The 20,854-nt window shown below is 40.7% G+C and overlaps 1 protein-coding gene across 7 annotated transcripts in view; it reads left to right on the top strand.

Moving 5' to 3' along the window:
- Nucleotides 1–6,547, top strand: part of DMTN (dematin actin binding protein) — a 44,882-nt gene extending 38,335 nt beyond the window's left edge. For 4 of the 7 annotated variants that reach the window (XM_036751573.1, XM_036751578.1, XM_036751574.1 and 1 more), the window contains 5 exons: nt 4,036–4,100; nt 4,252–4,301; nt 4,695–4,767; nt 5,038–5,121; nt 5,298–6,547. In XM_036751573.1, coding sequence (XP_036607468.1) covers nt 4,036–4,100; nt 4,252–4,301; nt 4,695–4,767; nt 5,038–5,121; nt 5,298–5,411 — 386 coding nt within the window. In that variant the 3' untranslated portion in view covers nt 5,412–6,547. Of the gene's footprint in view, nt 1–4,035; nt 4,101–4,251; nt 4,302–4,509; nt 4,518–4,694; nt 4,768–5,037; nt 5,122–5,297 lie in introns of all 7 variants that reach the window. The other 3 variants (XM_036751577.1, XM_036751576.1, XM_036751575.1) reach the window with 3 other exon arrangements.
- The last annotated feature ends 14,307 nt before the right edge of the window (nt 6,548–20,854 follow it).

The following is a 20,854-nucleotide window of genomic DNA, read 5'->3' as shown; positions in this document are numbered from 1 at the left end:
AGGGAGCCAATCAAGAGACAATACAAAATAGCTAGAATTTGTGTTGCCTTTAAGGCCTGCAAGGTACTTGACCTAAAAGGGAGGTAGGTGCTATCGTTCCCGTTTTACAGATGAGGAAACTAAGGCAAAGATCAGTTAAGTGACTTACCCAGGGTGAAACAGCTAGTCATAACTCCCTGACGTTAAGTCCAATGCTCTTTACTGCCTGAATCAACAAACATGAATGAATGAATTAATTAATTTTGAACTTTTAAGATATCTTTTGCATTTGGATCACCCTTATTTCTGAATATCCTTCTCTTTCCTCCTACCCAATCTCCTCCAGTGAATCATCCCTGGTAATAAAGAATACACACACACACACACACACACACACATATTTAAATACTTAAATAAAGCTAACAGATCAGCTGAAACTGGCAGTGCCTTACCTATGCTAGGAAGGAAGAAAGGTGCATTTTTTCAAATCTTCTTGTGAACAAAGTGCTTACTGTGCACATATATGGTTCGGGTGCTGGGAAAGATACAAAGAGAGAGAAGATGTGGCTCCTAACAGTCCTCTGTCTGACTCTAACCCACAAGTCATTCCGTCTCTCCCTCTGCCTTAAGTCTCTCCCCACTCCAATCTATTTCCTGCTTCACCACTGGCATGATTTTCCACAAGCATAGATCTGCTCATGCCATTCCCCTACTCAAATAAACTCTATCGGTTCCCTATTGATTCTAGATTAAAATATAAATTCCGTGGAGCTTTTAAAAGCCCTCCACAACCTGACCTCAACCTCCCTTTTCAACTTCATTGTACAGTTTTTCTATTCCCATGCTTCAGACAGCCGAGTGGCACAGTGAATACAGAGCCAGACCCGGAGTCAAGAAGACTCAAGTTCAAAAATGGCCTCAGACATTTACTAGATGGGTGACCTCCAGCAAGTCCAACCTCTGCCTTTCTCATCTGTAGAATAAAGATTATATTAGCACCTGCCTGGCAGGGTCTATGTGAGGGATAAAATGAAATAGCATCTGTAAAGAGCTTTGCAAACCTTAAAGCGCTATGTCAATCCCAGCTATTATCTGTCTAGCCAAACAGCCCTTCTTCCTCTTCCTCACACACCTCATTACATCCTGGGTCTTAGTGTCTTTGCACTGGCCTTTCTCCATGCCTAGAATCCATTATTCCCTCAATTCTGACTCATGGAAACCACCTCTTCCTTCAAGACTCAGCTCAAGAATCACCTCCTGAAGCCTTTCATGTTACACACACACACACACACACACACACACACACACACATACACAGCTGTTAGTGACTCTCTCTCCACGCTATTTTATTGATTCTGTATTTACTCTTGATGTGCTTATTTATACACATGTTGTCTTGCCATTAAAATGCAAGTTCTTTTAGAGAAGGGGCTATTCCATTTTGAGCTCCGCATCTCTAGTTCCTAGAACAGGCTGGCACATAGGTGCTTGTTGTTGTTCAGTCATTTTTCAGTCATGTCTGACTCTCTGTGACACTGTTTGGGGTTTTCTTGGCAGATACTGCCATTTCCTTCTCCAGCTCATTTGATGGAAGAGGAACTGTGGCAAACAGAGTTAGGTGACTTGCCCTGGGTCACATGGCTAGAAGTGTCTGAAGACAATTTGAATTCAGGAAAATGAGTCTTCCTGACTTTGGGCCTGGCACTCTATCCACTGTACCACCTAGCTGCCCCTGGCACATGGGAGCTACTTAAAATGCTTGTTAATTGGTTAATTCAGTGATTCCTTTCTTTAAGGGGCTTATTGTCTTTTTTTAAAATGAAAATCCACCTTCTCTCTTTCTTCCTCCCCCCTCCCACTGAGAAAGCAAGAAAAACAAAACCCCTATACACAGGTATAGTTAAGCAAGACAAATTCCTGTATTAGCCGCGTCCCCTCCCACCCAAAGGTTTCAATCTATACTATGAGTCCATCACCTATCAGGAGATGAGTAGCATGTTTCTTTATGAGTCCTCTAGAACTGTAGTTGGTCATTGCATCAATCAGTGTTCCTAAGTCTTTCATAGTTGTTTGTCTTTAAAATATTGTTGTCATTGCATAAATTGTTCTCCTGGTTCTGTTCCCTTTACTTTGTATCAATTCATACAAGTCTTTCCAGGTTTCTCTAAAATCATTCCCTTCATCATTTCTTATACAACAATAGTGTTTCATCCCATTCATATACCATAACTTATTCAGTCATCCTCCAAATGATGTCTGGGCAATTTCCAACTCTTTACTACTACAAAAAAAAGATGCTATAAATAATTTTATACACATGAGATCTTTTCCTCTACCTCTGATTTCCTTAAGGTATAGTAGACCTAGGAGTGGTGTCACTGGGTCCAAGGATATGCATAGTTTAATAGTTTTTAGAACATATTTCCAAATTACTTATTAGAATGGCTGAATCAGTTCATATCTCTACCAACAGTGCATTAATAACCTATTTTCCCACAGTCCCTCCTGCATTTGTCATTTGTCATTTTTGTCAGCTTTGCCGATCCGATGGGTGTAATATGGAACTTTAAGTTATTTTAATTTTCATTTATCTAATTATTCCCACTTTTCCCCCTACTATTTCCCTTGAGATTCTTGACCTTTTGTTCCTGCAGCTGAATTTTGTTATTATTTTTTCTAGTTCTATCAAATAAGACTTTGGTAGTTTGACTGATATGGCATGAAATAAGTAAAATTAATTGAGGAAGCATTGTCATTTTTATTATATTGATTCAACTTACCCATGAGTAATTAAAATTATTAAGATCTATATTTGTGTAAAAAAATTTTTGTAGTTGTGTACATATAGTTCCTGTGTGCCCTAGGAAGTAAGCTACTAAGTATTTTTAGTACTTAGTAGTTCTTTTATATGGAATTTCTGTTTCTATCCCTTCCTGCTGGATTTTGTTGATAAAATATAGACATTTTGGTGATTTTGTAGGTATATTTTATATCCTGCAACTTTGCTGGAGTTGTTAATTATTTCAGCTTTTTAAAATAACTATTCAGGGTTCTCTAGGTAAACTATCATATCATCTTCATTATTTTGTTTCCTCTTTGCCTATACTTATACCCTCAATTTCTTTTTCTTGTCTCATTATTATAGTAGCAATTCTAGCATTATATTGAATAGTAGTAATGATAATGGACAGCCTTGCTTTATCCCTGACCTTATTAGAAAGGCCTCTAGTTTATCTCCATTACAAGTAGTACTGGTTCTTGCTTTTAGATAGAAACTATTTATTATTATTAAGGTAAGATACATTTATTTCTGTGCTTCCTAATGTTTTTAACCGGAATGAATATGGGTTTCTTATCTAATGGGAGAATAAGTTGCGAACAGATAACAATAATATACAATGTCACACACAAATGAATTAGCTAGGGGCAAAATAAAGTGCTAATTACTAATATGCAAGATCAAAGAAGCCTTCTTAGAGGAAGTCCTATTGAGGATAGGCTTTAAGATATATAAGAATTCAGTGGGCGAATAAGGGGAGACATTCCAGGCAGAGGTGGCAGCCTAAGCAAAGGCAAGAGAATCAAATGTGTGTTGGGACAGAATGAGGGAACTGGTGCTCTCAGTTCAAATGGGAGTGATGAGGAGTAAAACAAGATAAGGTTGGAGAGATACCATAACATCAGATTGTGTAAGGCCTAGAAGGCCAGGCAATGGACTTTGAATTAAACAAATATTGAACTAGCATTCAACTTTATAGGGCAAAGTAAAGCAAGACCATTTATTAAGCTCTTGCTATGAATGTTTGACATGATCAGATGCATAGGGAAGGCTGTAGGGAGAAGATGGGATTAGAGAGGTGGCCCAGATTTAAACAGGTAAAAGGCAAATAGAGCAGGCATCCCAGACACTCCTCAAGAATTTTCCTCTTTTCAGCGTGGGTGGGAGGAGGGGGGAGAGGGAAGGTGGTGGATATGAGATATAAGCCAAAAGGGGCCCTAGTCCTTCCAATCCTTACCTCCTGAGTGACAGTTTTATGGTCTCTTGCTGTCTTCCAGCCTTGCATGCAGGAACATCCAAGTCTTCCTCACTCCCAGCCTATGGCCGGACCACTCTCAGCCGGGTAAGGCCCCAAGACGTGAAAGTTGGAAGAGAGGGGAATAAGTGAGGGATCTTTCTCTACTCATTTTGAGGCAGGGGAACTCCCTTATTCTAGTGAGTATGGATGAGAAACATGTCTAGGTCCTCCTCTGACGCCATTATGTCCTTTCCAGCTACAGTCCACAGAATTCAGTCCATCACAGAGTGAAGCAGGAAGTCCAGGTGAGCAAAAGAGGACCAGGCCCTGGCCCTGGGGAGGGAGGCACCTAGGCCCCCTGAGGTGCCTAGGCAATCATTAATTTCCCTTTCAGAAGAATGTTGTGGTGAAATGGGGGTGGGGAGAAGTTGGGGGAACCTGGGTCAAGTAAAAGGTCTGGAGGGCCTGCCTGGTCCTGGGGTTCTCTCTGAACAATGGCTGTTTTCTCCCACAGGCCTGCAGGTGAGTGATCTCCGGAGGGGAACATGATCCCTGCCAGGAATTTGGAGTTCCCAGAATGTCAGCTGGGAGGTGGGAGGGAATGAGGGGCTGAGGAGCTGATTGACGAAGAAGAGAAAAGCCCAGGGTAGGGCTGGGGAAGTCTCCCCTCCCCACTCTGGCTCATGGCGGCTTTGGTCCCCTGCAGAATGGAGAGGGCCAGAGGGGGAGGATGGATCGGGGAAACTCCCTGCCTTGTGTGCTGGAGCAGAAGGTGAGGGGAAGAGCCAGGGAGCTTCTGGGCTTGGAGGGTCGGGGGAATGTCAGTGGGGAGCAAGGCAATCAGGAAATGGGGGGAGGGGCTGGGTAAGAGCTGGGCTAGACCTGGAAGCACAATAGGGGAGATGGGTGGACATGAGGGAGAAATGGCATGAGACCCAAATATACCCTGAAAGATGATAAGAGGTTCTGGGGATGTGGAGACTTTGAGACCAAGAGAGTCCTAAGAACCCAAGAGAATCTCTCCCTCACCCCCACCCCTCAGCAGATTTATCCCTATGAGATGTTGGTGGTGACCAACAAGGGACGTTCCAAGCTGCCTCCGGGTGTGGACAGGATGAGGCTTGAGGTACGTAAGACCAGATAGACTGGTTGTCATTAGGGGAGGAGGGTTGAACAGGGGACTTGCTGGGCCTGAGCTCTCCTGTCTCAAAGTGCAAGACCACCCAGCTGGTTGGCAAGGAGAGAAAGGTCTCTACTTGTACACTGTTTTTTAAGATAGCCCTGTGTGGTCTCCCCTTACAGAGACACCTATCAGCAGAAGACTTCTCAAGGGTATTTGCCATGTCTCCCGAGGAATTTGGCAAGCTGGCTCTATGGAAACGCAATGAACTCAAGAAGAAGGCCTCCCTCTTCTGATTGCCCTCACCCTCTCTTTGACCCAGCCCCAAACACCTGCTTCAGGGCTTTGGACATAGGAGTTGTGAGATCCCAAAGTACCTTCTTTCCCTGCTGAGTGGGAGCTGCCACCTCTTAGGGAAGTGGAGGGGTGGGGTGAAGAAGAGGTAGACACGGTACCCTAGGGCAGAGGGAAGAAGATGGGAAAGGCTAAGACCTCTCTAGGTCATGGGCCTAGGGACCAGAGACTTTCTCTCACCCAGTGATGGTTCTAGGTTGACCTTAGCTCCTTTCATCACTCCTACTTTCCCACCACACAAGGCAGACATAGGGTACACCCTGGTACAAAAAGGGTTAGTGTTTGCCCTGGTTGAGGGCCCAGCCTCCACTCCCCTCCCCACATCCAGGTATCAAAGGCTTAATATTTGCTTGAATCAGGTACTAAGAAGTGGGCTAAAAGAAGGAGGGTGAGGGATGCAAGAACAGAGAAGGTAGAAGGCAAACTCCGATACCTCCAGGATTCTTAATGTGGTGTCTACAAGCACTCTCCAGACTCTGACAGTTTCCCTTCCACTGGGACTCCCTTAGAGGCTGCTGGAGTCCTAACCCCAAGCTGGGGAGCTTTCTTCTAGCTCAGTCTGTTCCTTTCCCCACTACCCCAAGCTCTGGAGCCTCTTGTTACAGCTCTTTGGCTTCCTCTGATGCCCCAGGTTAGCTGGGGATATTCTGAACACAACCTCTCACTCCATCAACAGCCTCAGGTCAGAGCCTGATAGAATTCTGGTTTCTGGCACCAACCCAGCCACTTGGGACATGCTCCAGGGAAGCTTCCACATGTCCCTGCTCCCAGGCCTCTTACAGCCACCCACTCATCCCACACTGAGCTCTTAAAAGAATGTAATTTATTGGGGCACCCCTAGCTGCTCTCCCCACCTAATCTACCACCTGTCCCCATCCTCATGACCACCCTACACAAAACTCCTGCCTCCTCATCTCTACAAATTATATATATGTATATATATTTTTTTCTGCTCGGGCCTGGGCTCTCTTCCTCCCCAGATTGTGGCACCCTTGACCACTCTGCGTGATAATGCTGGGGATGGTGGAGGGAGAGAGGGAGAGGGAACTCTGATTGGAATTAAATGACTGGATCAGGCCCTCAGGTCTATTAATTCTTTATGGGACATCAATGTCTGGGGAAAGGAGAAGGGCTGGGAGTATGTGCAGTCTGATAGGGGGCCAGGATCCAGGTAACCTCATTGCTGTAACCATCAGTGTCTACACAATTTCAATGCAGTAGAAGGAGCACAAGACTGGGGACTCAAGTTCCATTTAGTTCTGGCTTTGCCACTAATTCACTGCATCACGTTGGACAAATCATCTTCCTGGGCGTCAGCTTCCTCCACCATCAAGGAGGTAGTTAAACTAGATGAATAATAGCTCATGTTTGAAAAGCACTTTACAACGAACAAAATCCTTTCCTAACAACAACCCAGGGAGACAGGTAATCGGCGGACTATCCCAGTTTGTAGGTGAAGAAACAGAGAGGGGGGCCTCTTTTTGTATTCCCAGCACTTAGCACAGTGGCACATAGTAGGCACTTAATAAATGTTCATTGATTGACTGAAGTGACTTGCTCAAGGTTAATAATAATAATATTATAATGACATTTACATAGTGCTTTAAGGTGTGCAAAGAACTTTACAAATATCTCATTTGATCCTGACAACAATGTTAAGAAATAGGTGCTATTGTACAGTTTTGCATTTTATGGTTGAGGAAACTGGGATAGACAGAAGTTATGTGACTTGTCCAGGGTCACACAGCTACTTTGTGTCCGAGGCATGATCTGAACTCAGGTCTTCCTTACTCCAGGTCCAGCTCTCTCTATCCAATTCGCCACCTAGCTGCCTAAAGTCATATAGCTAGTAACCATTGGAACTAGATACAAACCCAGCCAGGTCTTCTACCTTCCAACTGTCTCACCTGTATTATGTTGTACCAGCTGTGTGACTTTGGGCTGTGACTTAAGATTTATGAGCCTCAGTTCCTTAAAGGAGGGCAATTACACCCACAGTACCTGTGTCAAGGGTTTGTCTCAAGGCTCAAGTGAGATAACGTACGTAGATTGTTTTGCAAACCTTAAATCTCTATTAGCTTAGAGCTATTACTATCTTCCAAAGAAGTGTCAAGGTGGGGAGTGGGACTCTTGGGGTCGTAGACCCAGAGCTGCAACAAAGCTGGGAAGCGATGGGGTCCGACCCAAGTTAGACAAGTAGTGAATCACAGAGCTAGGAGGGAAATTCAGGTCTTCTGGATGTAGTCAAGACATTATGAAGGACAGGCCAAGAAGCTGCTAGAATTAACGGACAACGCCACCTATAATAAGTCCATCAATGCAAACTTTCGTTTGGCCTTCCCTGCTGAGTCAATTGTAGGTATGAGGAACGGAGGCTTATTAGAGGTAAGTGATAATAACTAGCATTTACAAAGCTGGTTGCTATCCTTTATTCTTGAAGGGGACTAAAATGACATTACTATGTTGGGGTCAAGGTACAATGTGGCTGACTGTGGCTGACTAGACTAATACAAGCTCAGAAGGCTCTACCACAAGCTGGGTACAAATAGTCCGTGCAAACGTTTGGGATGGAGATGTCTCTAAATCTGCGCATCTCACGTTTCTTTTGAGCTATTGCAATCCTACTTTGCTCATAGAGCACAGTGTCTTCCTTGATGCGGGCTTGCCATGCTGGGCGGTCCTGTGCCAGGGTCTCCCATGTCTCGCAATCAATTCCAAAGTTCTTCGGAGAGAGTTTGACTGTGTCTTCTGACCTCCATGTAAGAGCTTGCCTTGTGTGAGTTCTCTATAAAATCACTTCCTATGTGTCAGGCACTGTGCCAAATGCTTTACAAATATCATCTCATTTGATCTTCACAACAACTCTGGGAAATAGGTGCTATTTTTATCCCCATTTTACAGCTGAGGAAACTAAGGCAAATAGAGATTAAGTGACTTGTCCAAGGTCACCCAGCGAGTAAGTGTCTGAGCCTGGGTTTGAACTCAGGTCTTCCTGACCCTAGGCTCAGTCCCCTAACTACCATGCCATCTAGCTGCCCCCGAAGCTAAGTAAAGGTTTGTCCAACTAGAATAGATGATTTGGCTCCCTGAAGCCTAATTGGGGATTACATTTCTATAGCCTTTTCTAGTTTTCACCCCGTCAGTCATTTTTCAGCTGTGCCCAACACTTCATGACCCCATTTGAGGTTTTCTTGGCAAAGATGCTGGAGTGGTTTGCCATTTCCTTCTTCAGTTCATTTTACAGATGAGAAAACTGAGGCGGTGTTATGTGACTTGCCCAAGGTCATACAACTAGTGAGTCTCTGAGGCCAGATTTGAACCCACCCTGGCACTCCATCCACTGTGCCATCTAGCTTGCTTACCATCTTGTTTACCATAGACATTACCACAGATGCCATCTTGTTTAGAAAGTACTTTTCTTTATATGTCTCCTGGGGTTTAGTGGAGTATTGGTTTTGGAGTCAGAGGACTTGGGTTCATATCCTGTCTTGCCCACTTATTAGTCATGTGATGTTGAGCAAGTCACTTTTCTGTTCTGTTTCCTCCTCTGTAAAATGAGTGTGTTAGACTCGAGCGCATGCCAGAGGCAGCTCTAATCAGCTTGTGAGAGCTGACTGCAAAATTTTCACTATTTCATAATCACAAATTTTCACAATGCTCAATGTGAGCACTAACCTCAGAAATCAGCAGTCACTACAAATCAGGGCTTGATTTATTGTTTTGTTCATTGTCTTAGACTGAAGAAAGCATTAATTATGTAGATTAAAATTAAAAGTGAGTGTGCATAGTTTTCCCCTCTGAGAGCCAAATTGTTAAACATTTACCAGCACCCTATCCCTCCCCACCCCCATCAGAGTTGATAGTTTCTTAGGTTGTCCACAGCTTTGAAATCAGATCCAAATTCTTGAAATAACCCTATAGAGGAAGGCAAGAATTATTACCCTCATTTAAAGACAATAGCATGGTTAGGTGAATTGACTAAAGCTAATTAGTGGTAGAGCAAGGACAAGATTTTTGTTTAACTTCCTACTCTGGCCTTCTTCCACTCCCCCCATACTAAGTTATCCCCCAAGAGAGGGGTGGGAAGTTGGGAGAGAGAAATGCATAGCTGACTTTAGGATTCCTCCTAGAAAGGGAAGTCAGGCTAAAAGAATGGCCTGGGACCTCCAGGTATTATGGTTACTCTATGACCAATCTAAATTGTTGGAGACCATCTAAAGACAGAGCTTCAGTCTGAACAATCTGATTATAAAAACCCTAAGGAGACCATGTGAGGCTCTCAGGCTCATTTAGCTATTGGTGCCTGGAGCCCAAGTTCCAGAGATACTCTTAGGATAGTTGGACCACATTCACATCAACAGCCCTATGTCCCACTAACAGCACCTTTAACCCCCAAGTCTATAGTTCAGTTCCCTAGGAAGGGACTTTAGCACCTGGGTGCAGCATGGAGTGGTGACAAAGAACAATGACCCAGGAGACCTGGGTCCGAGGTCTAACTCTGCCACCGATTGGCTGTCCGATTGGCTAAGTCATTTAATTTCTTTGGGCCTTGGTTTTCTCTTCTGGAAAATAAAGAAGCTGCCACTAAAGGATCTCCAAGGTCCCTTTCAGCTCTAACAAAAATCTATTCTTCTCTCTCTTTCACTCTGTTGGCCCAAAAGGCTTGAAGAAGTGACTGAAGAACCAAAGCCCAAAGCTAGGAGAAGCAATTAGAAGGACCCAGGGCTCTAGGAATTGGGACAAATTCTGTTCCACACTCTTCTCCATCTTCATTCACATGAAAGAATTCTTCCTTGTAGGCGGCTGATGGAAAACTTGTAACACAAATCCAAAGGTGACTCCATTGGCCCTTGCTGAAAGCTAGGCTCGGGTCCTCCTTGTTGTGACCCATTCAATTGCACCAGCTAGCACAGAGAATAGTTTGAGCCTGGAAGAGCCAAGTTCCTACTTTAGACAGGTAGCTGTGTGACCCTGGGCTAGACTCAGAACTTTTCTCAGCATTATATTATATATGTAACAGCATTATACTATACTAACTATTATTATAATGGAAAAGCATTGAAAAAAGAGGACTAAGAAATTTGAGTTCTAATTCCTACTCTACCATTGGGGAGCTCAGACCTTGGGCAAACCACTTTACCATGAAAAGTCTCCATAAAGTTGGGAAATACCAGCCTAGAGGCAAAGATAAACAGTCTTCTCTCAAGGAGCTTACATTCTATTAGAGTTGGGAGAAAAAAGATTTACCATGTACACAAATAAGAAAAATATAAGGAAATTAGAAGGAGGCAGCTAGGAGGCTCAGTGGATAGAGTGCTGGGCCCAGGCAATGAAAAACCCCAAATGGGGTCCTGAAGAGTTGGACACAGTTGAAAAACGACTGATGGGGTTAAAACTAGAAAAGGCTATAGAAATGTAATCCACAATTAGGCTTCAGTGAAATGTAATATTATTCCAGAGCCAAGAAGACCTGAATTCAAATTTTACCTTAGACACTTACTAGTTAAGTGGCCCTAGGCAAATCACTTAACCTCTGTTTGTCTTAGTGCACTGGCATGCACTCCAGTATCTTTGCCAAGAAAACCCCATGGACAGAATAGTTGGACATAACTAAACCACGACAAGAAGAAGGAAATTAGAGGTACACACAACTAATGGGATGAGCCAAGATTCCACAGAAGGTGCAGGCAACTGAATGAAGAACTGAGGCTTGAAAGAAGACAAGTACTCAGAGGTGGACATGAAGAGGGAGGACATTCCAGGCAAAGAGGCTGCTGGCCTGAAAGCCTTGAAGTGCACCAAGGGACAGGGAAACAGTGTTAAGGCACCACAATTGGAGATGGAGTGAGAGGAGTTTATGAACCATCTAGAAGTCCAACTGGGCCAGAATGTACTCTACAATGGGAATGTACTTCACAATGGGAAGAGAGCCCCTTGAAATAAGCCTAGGAAGGTAAATAGGAGCCACATTGTTAAGGGTCTTAAAAATGACAGGCTAAGAAGTCTGCATTTTATCCTAGATAAAATAGAGAGCCATCAAATGGTTTTGAGCGCAGGATTGAAATGATCAGACTTATTTTTTCCCTTAAATAAGTTTTGCTTTTTCCTCAGTTACATGTAAAGACAATTTTTAACATTAATTTTTTGGAAATTTTGAATTCCAAATTTTCTCTCTCCCTCCTTCCCTTCCTCTCTCCCTGAGATGATACGCAAATTGATATAGGTTATTCATGTTCAATCATGCAAAATATATTACCATATTGGTCATGTTGTGAAAGAAGACACAGACTCAAAGGGAGAAAAAACAAAAAAAAATACAAAAATGAAAAAACAGTATGCTTTGATCTACATTCAGACTCCATCAGTTCTTTCTCTGGAGGTGTATAGCATTTTTTATCATAAGTCCTTTGGAATTGTCTTGGATCATTATATTGCTGAAAATTAGTTAAGTCATTCATAGTTGATCATTGCACAGTACAGTACTGTGTTCAGAGTTCTCCTGGTTCTGCTCATTTCACTCAGCATCAGTTTATATAAGTCTTTCCAGGTTTTTCTGATGTCCACCTGATCATCATTTCTTATAGCACAGTAGTATCACATTACAATCATATACTACAACTTGTTCAACCATTCCCCAATTGATGGGCATCCCCTCAATTTCCAATTCCTTGCCACTACAAAAAGAGCTGCTATATTTTTGTATATGTGGGTCCCTTTCCCTTATTAATGAGCTCTTTAGTATGCAGACCTAGTAGTGGTATTGCTGGATCAAAGGGTATGCTCAGTTTTATAGCCCTTTGGGAATAGTTCCAAATTGCTCCACAAAATGGTTGGATCAGTTCACAATTACACTAACAACAAATTAGTGTTCCAATTTTCCCACATCTTCTCCAATATTTATCATTTTCCTTTTCTGTCATTTTAGCCAATCTGATAGGTGTAAGGTGGTACCCGAGTTGTTTTGATTTGCATTTCTCTAATCAATAATGATTTAGAGAATTTTTAATATGACTACAGATAGCTTTAATTTCTTCACCTGAAAACTTCCTGTTCATATTCTTTGACCATTTACCAATTGGGGAGTGTGACTTGTATTCTTATAAATTTGACTTGGTTCTCTATAAATTTGAGAAATGAGGCCTTTATCAGAAATACTGGCTGTAAAAATTGTTTTCCAGCTTTCTGCTTTCCTTTTAATTTTGGTTGCATTGGTTTTAAAACATTTAAAACTTTTTAACTTAATGTAATCAAAATTTTCCCTTTTGCATTTCATAATGTTCTCTATCTCTTGTTTGGTTATAAATTCTTCCCTTTCCCACAGATCTGACAGGTAAACTATTCCTTGCTCTCCTAGTTTGTTTTACCTTTTATGTCTAAATCATGTACCCATTTTGACCTTATCTTGGTATACAGTGTGAGATGTTGTTCTATGTCTAGTTTCTACCATACTATGGTAAAAAAACTAGAAAACTATGAAAACTAGAAAGTTTTCCCAGAAGTTTTTGTCAAATAGTGTGTTCTTATCCCAGAAGCTAGAGTCTTTGGGTTTATCAAACAGTAGATAACTATAGTTATTTACTATTGTGTCTTATGTACCTATCCTATTCCACTGATCCACCACTCTATTTCTTAGCCAGTACCAAATAGTTTTCATGATTGCCACTTTATGATATGGTTTTAGATCTGGTACAGCTAGGCCACTTTCTTTGCATTTTTTCCCACTAATTCCCTTGATATCTTTACTTTTTGTTCTTCCAGATGAATTTTGTTATGATTTTTCTAGCTCTATAAAATAATTTTTTGGTACTTTGATTGGCATGGCACTGAATAAATTAATTTAGGGAGAATTGTCATTTTTATTATACTAGCTCAGCTTATCCATGAGCAATTGATATTTTTCCAATTGTTTAAATTTGACTTTATGTGAAAAGTGTTTTATAATTATGTTCATATAGTTCCTGGGTTTGTCTTGGCAGGTAGACTCCCAAATATTTTATATTATCTATAGTTATTTTAAATGGAATTTCTCTTTTTCTCTCTTGCTTCTGGGCTTTGTTGGTAATATATAGAAATGCTGATGATTTATGTGGATTTATTTTATATCCTGCAATTTTGCTAAGGTTGTTAATTGTTTCAAGTAGTTTTTTAGTTGATCCTCTAGTATTCTCTAAGTATACCATCGCATCTGCAAAGAGTGATAGTTTTGTTTCCTCATTGCCCAGTCTAATTCCTTCAATTTCTTTTTCTTCTCTTATTGCTAAAGCTAACATGTGTAGTACAATATTGAATAACAGGGGCGATAATGGGCATCCTTGTTTCACCCCTGACCTTACTGAGAAGGTTTTAGCTTATCCACATTAGAGATAATGCCTGCTGATGGTTTTAGATGGATACTACTTATCATTTTAAGGAAAGCTCCATTTATTTCTATGCTCTCTAGTGTTCTTAATAGGAATGGGTGTTGTATTTTGTCAAAAGCTTTTTCTGCTTCTATTGAGATAATCGTATGATATGTTAGATTTGTTTTTGATATGACCACTATGCTGATAGTTTTCCTAATATTAAACTAGCCCTGTATTCTTAGCATAAATCCTACTTGGTTATAGTGTATGATCCTTGTGATATACTGCTGTAATCTCTTTGCTAGTATTTTATTTAAATTTTTGCATCAATATTCACTAGGGAAATTGGTCTATAGTTTTCTTTCTCTGTTTTAGCTCTTCCTGATTTAGGTATCAGCACCATATTTATGTCATAAAAGGAATTTGGTAGGACTCCTTCCTTGCCTATTTTCCCAAATAGTCTATATAGTATTGGAATTAATTGTTCTTTAAATATTTGGTAGAATTCACTTGTGAATCCATCTGGCCCTAGGGATTTTTTCTCAAGGAGTTCATTTTTGATGGCTTGTTCAATTTCTTTTTCTAAAATGGAGTTATTTAAATATTCAATTTCCTCTTCCGTTAATCTGGGCAATTTATATTTTTGTAAATAGTCATCCATTTCACTTAGATTGTCAGATTTATTGGCGTGCAATTGGGCAAAATAGCCCCTACTTATTGCTTTAATTTCCTCTTCATCTGTAGTGAATTCACTCCTTTCATTTTTGATACTGGTAATTTGGTTTTCTTATTTCTTTTTTTAAATCAAGTTAGAGGCAGATAGGTGGCACAGTGAATAGAGCACCAGCCCTGGAGTCAGGAGGACCTGAGTTCAAATCTGGCCTCAGACATTTGACACTTACTAGCTGTGTGACCTTGGGCAAATCACTTAACCCCAATTGCCTTGCCTCTCTCCCTCCAAAAAAAAAATTCAAATTAATCAATGCTTTATCTATTTTATTGGTGGATTTTTTTCCCCATAAAACCAGCTCCTTGTTTTACTTATTAGTTTAATGGTTTTCTTACTTTCAATTTTACTAATTGCTCCTTTCATTTTTGGGATTTCCAATTTGATATTTAATTGGGGAATATAAATTTGTTCTTTTCCTATATTTTTTAAAGTTACATGCCCAATTTATTAATCTGCTCTTTCTCTATTTTACTGATGTAAGCATTTAGAGACATAAGTTTTCCCCAAAGGATTGTTTTGGCTGCATCCCATAAGTTTTGGTATGTTGTCTCATTTTTGTCACTCTCTTTAATTAAATGATTGTTTCAATAATTACCCATTTATTCTTTAGGATTAGATTATTTAGCATCCAATTAATTTTAATCTATCTTTCCGTGGCTCTTTATTAAATGTAATTTTATTGCATCATAACCTGAAAAAGATGCATTTAATATTTCTACCTTTCTGAATTTGATTGTGAGGCTTTTATGCCCTAACACATGGTCAGTTTTTGTGTAGATGCCATATACCACTGAGAAAAAGGTATATTCCTTTCTATATCCATTCAATTTTCTCCAGAGGCCTATCATATCTAACTTTTCTAAAATTCTATTCACTTCCTTAACTTCTTTCTTGTTTATTTTGTAGTTAGATTTATCTCATTCTGAGGGGGGTAAAGTTGAAGTCTCCCATTAGTATAGTTTTACTATCTATTTCCTCCTATAACTCATTTAACTACTTCTTTAAAAATTTGTATGCTATACCATATGGCGCATATTTGTTTAGTATTGATATTACTTCATTGTCTATGGTACCTTTTAGCAAGATGTAGTTTCCTTCTTTATCTCTTTTAATGAGATCTATTTTTTTTCTTTTGCTTTGTCTGAGATCAGGATTGCTACCCCTGCTTTTCTTACTTCAGCTGAAGCGTAATATATTCTGCTCCACCCTTTTACCTTTACTCTGTGTGTGTCTCTCTCCTTCAAATGTGTTTCTTGTAAACAACATATTATAGGATTCTGGTTTTTAATCCACTCTCCTATCTGCTTCTGTTTTATGGGAAAGTTCATCCCACTCATATTCACAGTTATGATTACTGTGTATTTCCCTTCATCCTATTTCCGCCATTTATACTTCTCTCTCTCCTTTCACCCTGCCTCTCCTCACCAGTGTTTTGTTTCTGACCACTGTCTCCCTCAATCTGCCCTCCCTTCTATTAGTCTCCTACCTTTCTTTGTTCTCTGTTCCTCCTACTTCCCTATATGGTAAGACAGATTTCGATACCCAAGTGAGTGTGTGTTATTCCCTCTTTGAGCCAAATCCAATGACAGTAAAGTTCAAGCAATGCTCACCGCACTCCCTTCTTTCCCTTTATGGTAGTAGGCCTTTTGTCCCTCTTTATGTGAGATAATTTACCCAATTCTATCTCTCCCCTCTTCTCCCAGTGCAATTCACTTTCATACTCCTTAATTTTTTTATATCATCTCATCAAAGTCCACTTATACCCTCACCCTCTTTCTATGTATACTCCTTCTAACTGCCCTAATAGTGATACAGTTCTTAAGAGTTTCAAGTATCATCTTTCCATGTGGGTCTGCAAAGAGGTTAACCTTATTGAATAACTCATATTTTTTCTTTCCTGTTTACCTTTTTATGCTTCTCTTAAGTCTTGTATTTGAAAATCTAATTTTCTGTTTAGCTTTGGTCTTTTTTATCAGGAATGTTTGAAAGTCCTCTATTTAATTGAATATTCATTTTTCATTTGAAGGATTATGCTCAGTTTTGCTACATAGGTGATTCTTGATTGTAATCCAAGCTCCTTTGCCTTCCAGAATACCATATTCCAAGGCCTCTAATCCTTTAATGTAAAACTTGCTAAATCCTGTGTAATCCTGACTGTGGCTCCTTGATATTTGAATTGTTTCTTTCTGACTGTTTGCAGTATATTCTCCCTTACCTGAGAGTTCTGGAATTTGGCTAGAATGTTCCTGGGAGTTTTCATTTTGGGATTTCTTTCAGGAGGTGAATGGTGGATTCTTTCAATTACTATTTCACCCTCTGCTTCTAGGGTATCAGGACAGTTTTCCTTGACAATTTCTTGAAAAATGCTGTCCAGGCTCTTTTTTCTTTTTCTTTCTTTTTTTTTTTTTTTTTGACCATGGCTTTCAGGTAGTCCGATAATTCTTAAATTGTCTCTCTTGGATCTATTTTCCAGGTCAACTGTTGACTGATTCTTGATGTTTCATGGAGTCAAACTCCAATTTTTAAGGAATTATTTCCTTCAGTTAGCTTTTGTACCTCCTTTTCCATTTGGCCAATTCTATTTTTAAGGCATTGTTTTCTTCAGTGAATTTTTGTACATCTTTTTCCATTTTTGTGCTTCCTTTACCAAGCTGTTGACTCTTTTTTCATGGTTCTTTTGCATAACTCTCATTTCTTTTCCCAATTTTTCTTCTACCTCTCTTACTTGATTTTGAAAATAATTTTTTGAGATCTTCCAGGAGTTTTTTTAAGGTCTAAGACCAATTCATATTTCTCTTTCAGGCTTTGCATGTAGGTATTTTGACACTGTTGTCTTCTTCTGAGTTTGTGTTCTGATCTTCCCTATTGCTCAGTAGCTTTCTATGATCAGGTTTTTGGTTGTTGGTTTTGTTTTTGTTTTTTGCTTATTTTCCAGCCTATTTCATGACTTAAAGTTGAGCTCTGCTCCTAGGATACAGGATACTATCCCAAGCTTCTTGCACTGGGGGCTAGGGGCACTGACCACACTTCTACTCTGGGGTTCTCTGGGCCTGGCAGCTTGCCTGCTGCACCTGGGGTTGGAAACCTAACAGCTGGCCTGCTTTGTTGGGGCCTCAGGACCTCAGTTCCTGACCTGTACTGGGATAGGGACTGCCTGCTGGCTTGCCTGGACACTGCCTGTCCTAGGTCACACTCTCTTTTAACCCAAGTGAGGCAGACTTTTCCTGCAGTCCTTCTAAGTTGTCTTGGGCTGTAAAATTGTTTCATCCCATCCTTTTGTGGGTTCTACTGCTCTTAAATTTGTTTTGAAGTGTTATTTAAGGTGTTTGAGGTGTTATTCAAAGTTGTTTGGAGGTGAATTGGGGAGAGCTCAGGCAAGTTCCTGTTTTTTCTCTGCCATCTTGGCTCTGCCTCTCCAGATTTATTCTTTCAGAAAATTATTTTGATGAAGGATGGAAAGGAGAGGGGAATGTTTTAGAAGTAATGATAATAACAGCTATCATTTAAACAGTGCTTTAAGGTTTACAAAGAATTTTATAAATATAATCTCATTTGATCTTCACAATCCTGGGAGTAGGCCTTATTATTAATATCTCCATTTTACGGATGAAATTATCAAATGGAGATAATAATTGTAAAGGACTTAGCACAGTGCTTGGCACATAGTAGTGCTATATAGATATTAGCTCTTATTATTATATCAAGAAACTGAGGCAGACAGCGGTTAAGTGATTTGACCTGGGCCACACAGCTAGTTAAGTCTCTGAGGCAGGATTTGAATTCAGGTCTTCCTAACTCCAAATCCAGTGTTTTATTCACTGTGTCACTAGTAAAGTAGTCCAAGTAAGAGTTGACGATGGCTTAATCTAGAGTATCAGCCATGTGAGTAGAGAGAAAGGGACATATTTGAGAAAGGCAGAGGAGGTATTTTCCAACAGGGACCTCCTCTTGTTCCTCTAATGTTCTGGATCTCCCTCCCTCTCTTTCCTATCAGTGAGTTGCAAAAGAGTATTTTTAAAATATGCATATCATAGTTCCAGCCCTCAATCTGCAAAGTTCTCCTGCTCCTAGGATGCTGGGGTATGAGGAAGAAAGGGAGGGCAGTAACTACTAAAAGGTTCAAGTCTTCAGGCCTTTTCTGCCAGCTTAATTCATAAGGGTTTTTTTTCCTAAAAAATTAGGAATGTACATCAAGATAGTCTAATTGAAATTTATAAAAGCATGAATATTTTACTTTTAAAACTGCCAGAATGATAAATAGTAACTATAACCAACATTTACATACCACATTAAGGTCTGCAAAGCTCTTCTTATACATTTTCTCAGTTTTCCCTCACAATCTGTATGTATCTAGGCAACACAGCATAAAGTGGTATGCTGAAAAAAAAATAGCTCTTTCTTTTAGTTAATTTAATTTTAATTAAATTTTTCCAATTATCAAACATTTTTCTTTCCATCTTCCCCCCCTAAAAAAACCTCCCTCATAATATATATGCATATTCCAGCAAAACAACATCCCACATTGGCCGTGTCCAAAATATGTCTCATTCTGTATTCCTAGTCTATCACCCTTCTGTCAGGAGGTGGGGAGCATTCTTTATTCTCAGGGGTTCTTTTTCAGGAAAATCCCTTGCATTCCCCTTACCAATTCTCCCACGTAAGTACATCTAACTTCTTAAAGGAGAGGGACTGTCATTTCTTTGCCATACAAAAATAACCCCCAATCCTCTTCACTTTGAGAGGAAACTGAATAGATTTCGTCATGAGACCTAAGTTCAAAGCCAGCCTCAAGACACTCACTAGCTGGGTGACCCTGGGCAAGTCACTTAACTTCTATTTGCTTCACCTTCCTCAACTGTAAAATAGGGACAATCATAATGACACCTACCTCGAAGGGTTATTATGAGGATCAAATGAGGTAATATTTGTAAAATGAGCTTAGCACAGGGCTGGGCACATAGGTGATATGTAAATGCTCGTTCCCTTATCCCACCCCCACCAGGAGGCCTCTCAGAGGGACCTACCTCCTATGGCAATCAGTTTCTGCAACTATTTCTCTCCTCAGTCACCTTTTCCTCCCCTACTCCCACCTCCTGCTCCTCTTGACCGCTCGCTCCCTCAGAATCACCATTCATCCTATGAACTTCCACCCATGCCCCTGGATCCCCTGCTCCCTACTTCCATTCAAGTCAGTCATTCTAACAGACCTTTCTTCTCCATCAGATTCTCCTAGTTCCAAATTCACCCTTACTATTCTATTCTCTTCATGGAGTCAGGGCAGCTAGGTGGCAAAAGTAGATAGAGCACTGGGCCTGGGGTCAGGAAGATTCATCTTCATGAGTTCAAATCTGGCTTTAGACACTTACTAGCTGCGTGATCCTGGGCACGTCACTTAACCCTGGTTGCCTCAGTTTCCTCATCTGTAAAATGAGCTGGAGAAGGAAATGGTAAACCACTCCAGTATTTTTGCTAAGGAAACCCTCAAATGGGGTCACAGAGAGTCAGATAAGACTGAAATGACTGAACAATATTCAGCGTCACAGAATTTCAGAATTAGAAAGGACTTCAGAAGTCACTTAGTTCAACCCATAAGTGAGTAGGAATCTGGCTCACGACATCCCTAACAAGGGGCTATCCAGCTCTACAGTCTTCTCTTCTCCAGACTAAATACTCCCAGCTTCTTCACCATCCTCTGGCCAAGCTCCAGCTTCATCAGTGCCCTCCCTAAAACGGGACCCCCAGAAGGGAACACAATACTTCAACTGTGATCTCAGGAGACAGGCCCTTATTCTGGACACATGGTTCTCTTCACGAAGCACCACACCCGTGTTTTTGGCTGCCCCATCGTACCGTTGACTCACATTGTGCCTGAAATTCTCTCTGTCATTGTCTTATCAAGAAGCACATTTCCTTTCTTGGCTCTCCTTGTCCCCAGCATTTAGTTGATGAGAAATGTATGCATCCACATTGGTCTTTTTTAGACCATTCTCCCTTTCCTTCGTCATAGAAATCATTTGCATTTCTGATCAGCATCTCAATGATAACCTCTATGCAGATGACTCCCAAGTCTGCAGTCTCAAACTCTGAGCTCTTCTTTGAGTTTCAGACTCATATTCCCAACAGCCTGCGGGGTATCTCTACTTGGATGCCCCTCTAGCATGGCAAAGGCAGTATCTCTAAAACTGAATTTGCCTCCCCTGAATTTCTGCCAGTTGCCCAGGCTTGAAACCTGTCATAAACTCATAGATCCAGAGCTGGAAGATCATGTAGTCCAATCCCCTCATTTTACAGATAAGGAAACCGGCCCAGGAGC

Source organism: Trichosurus vulpecula, chromosome 3, assembly GCF_011100635.1.
Source record: "Trichosurus vulpecula isolate mTriVul1 chromosome 3, mTriVul1.pri, whole genome shotgun sequence".
Taxonomy (NCBI): domain Eukaryota; kingdom Metazoa; phylum Chordata; class Mammalia; order Diprotodontia; family Phalangeridae; genus Trichosurus; species Trichosurus vulpecula.
This window is presented reverse-complemented; position numbering and strand designations above follow the sequence as displayed.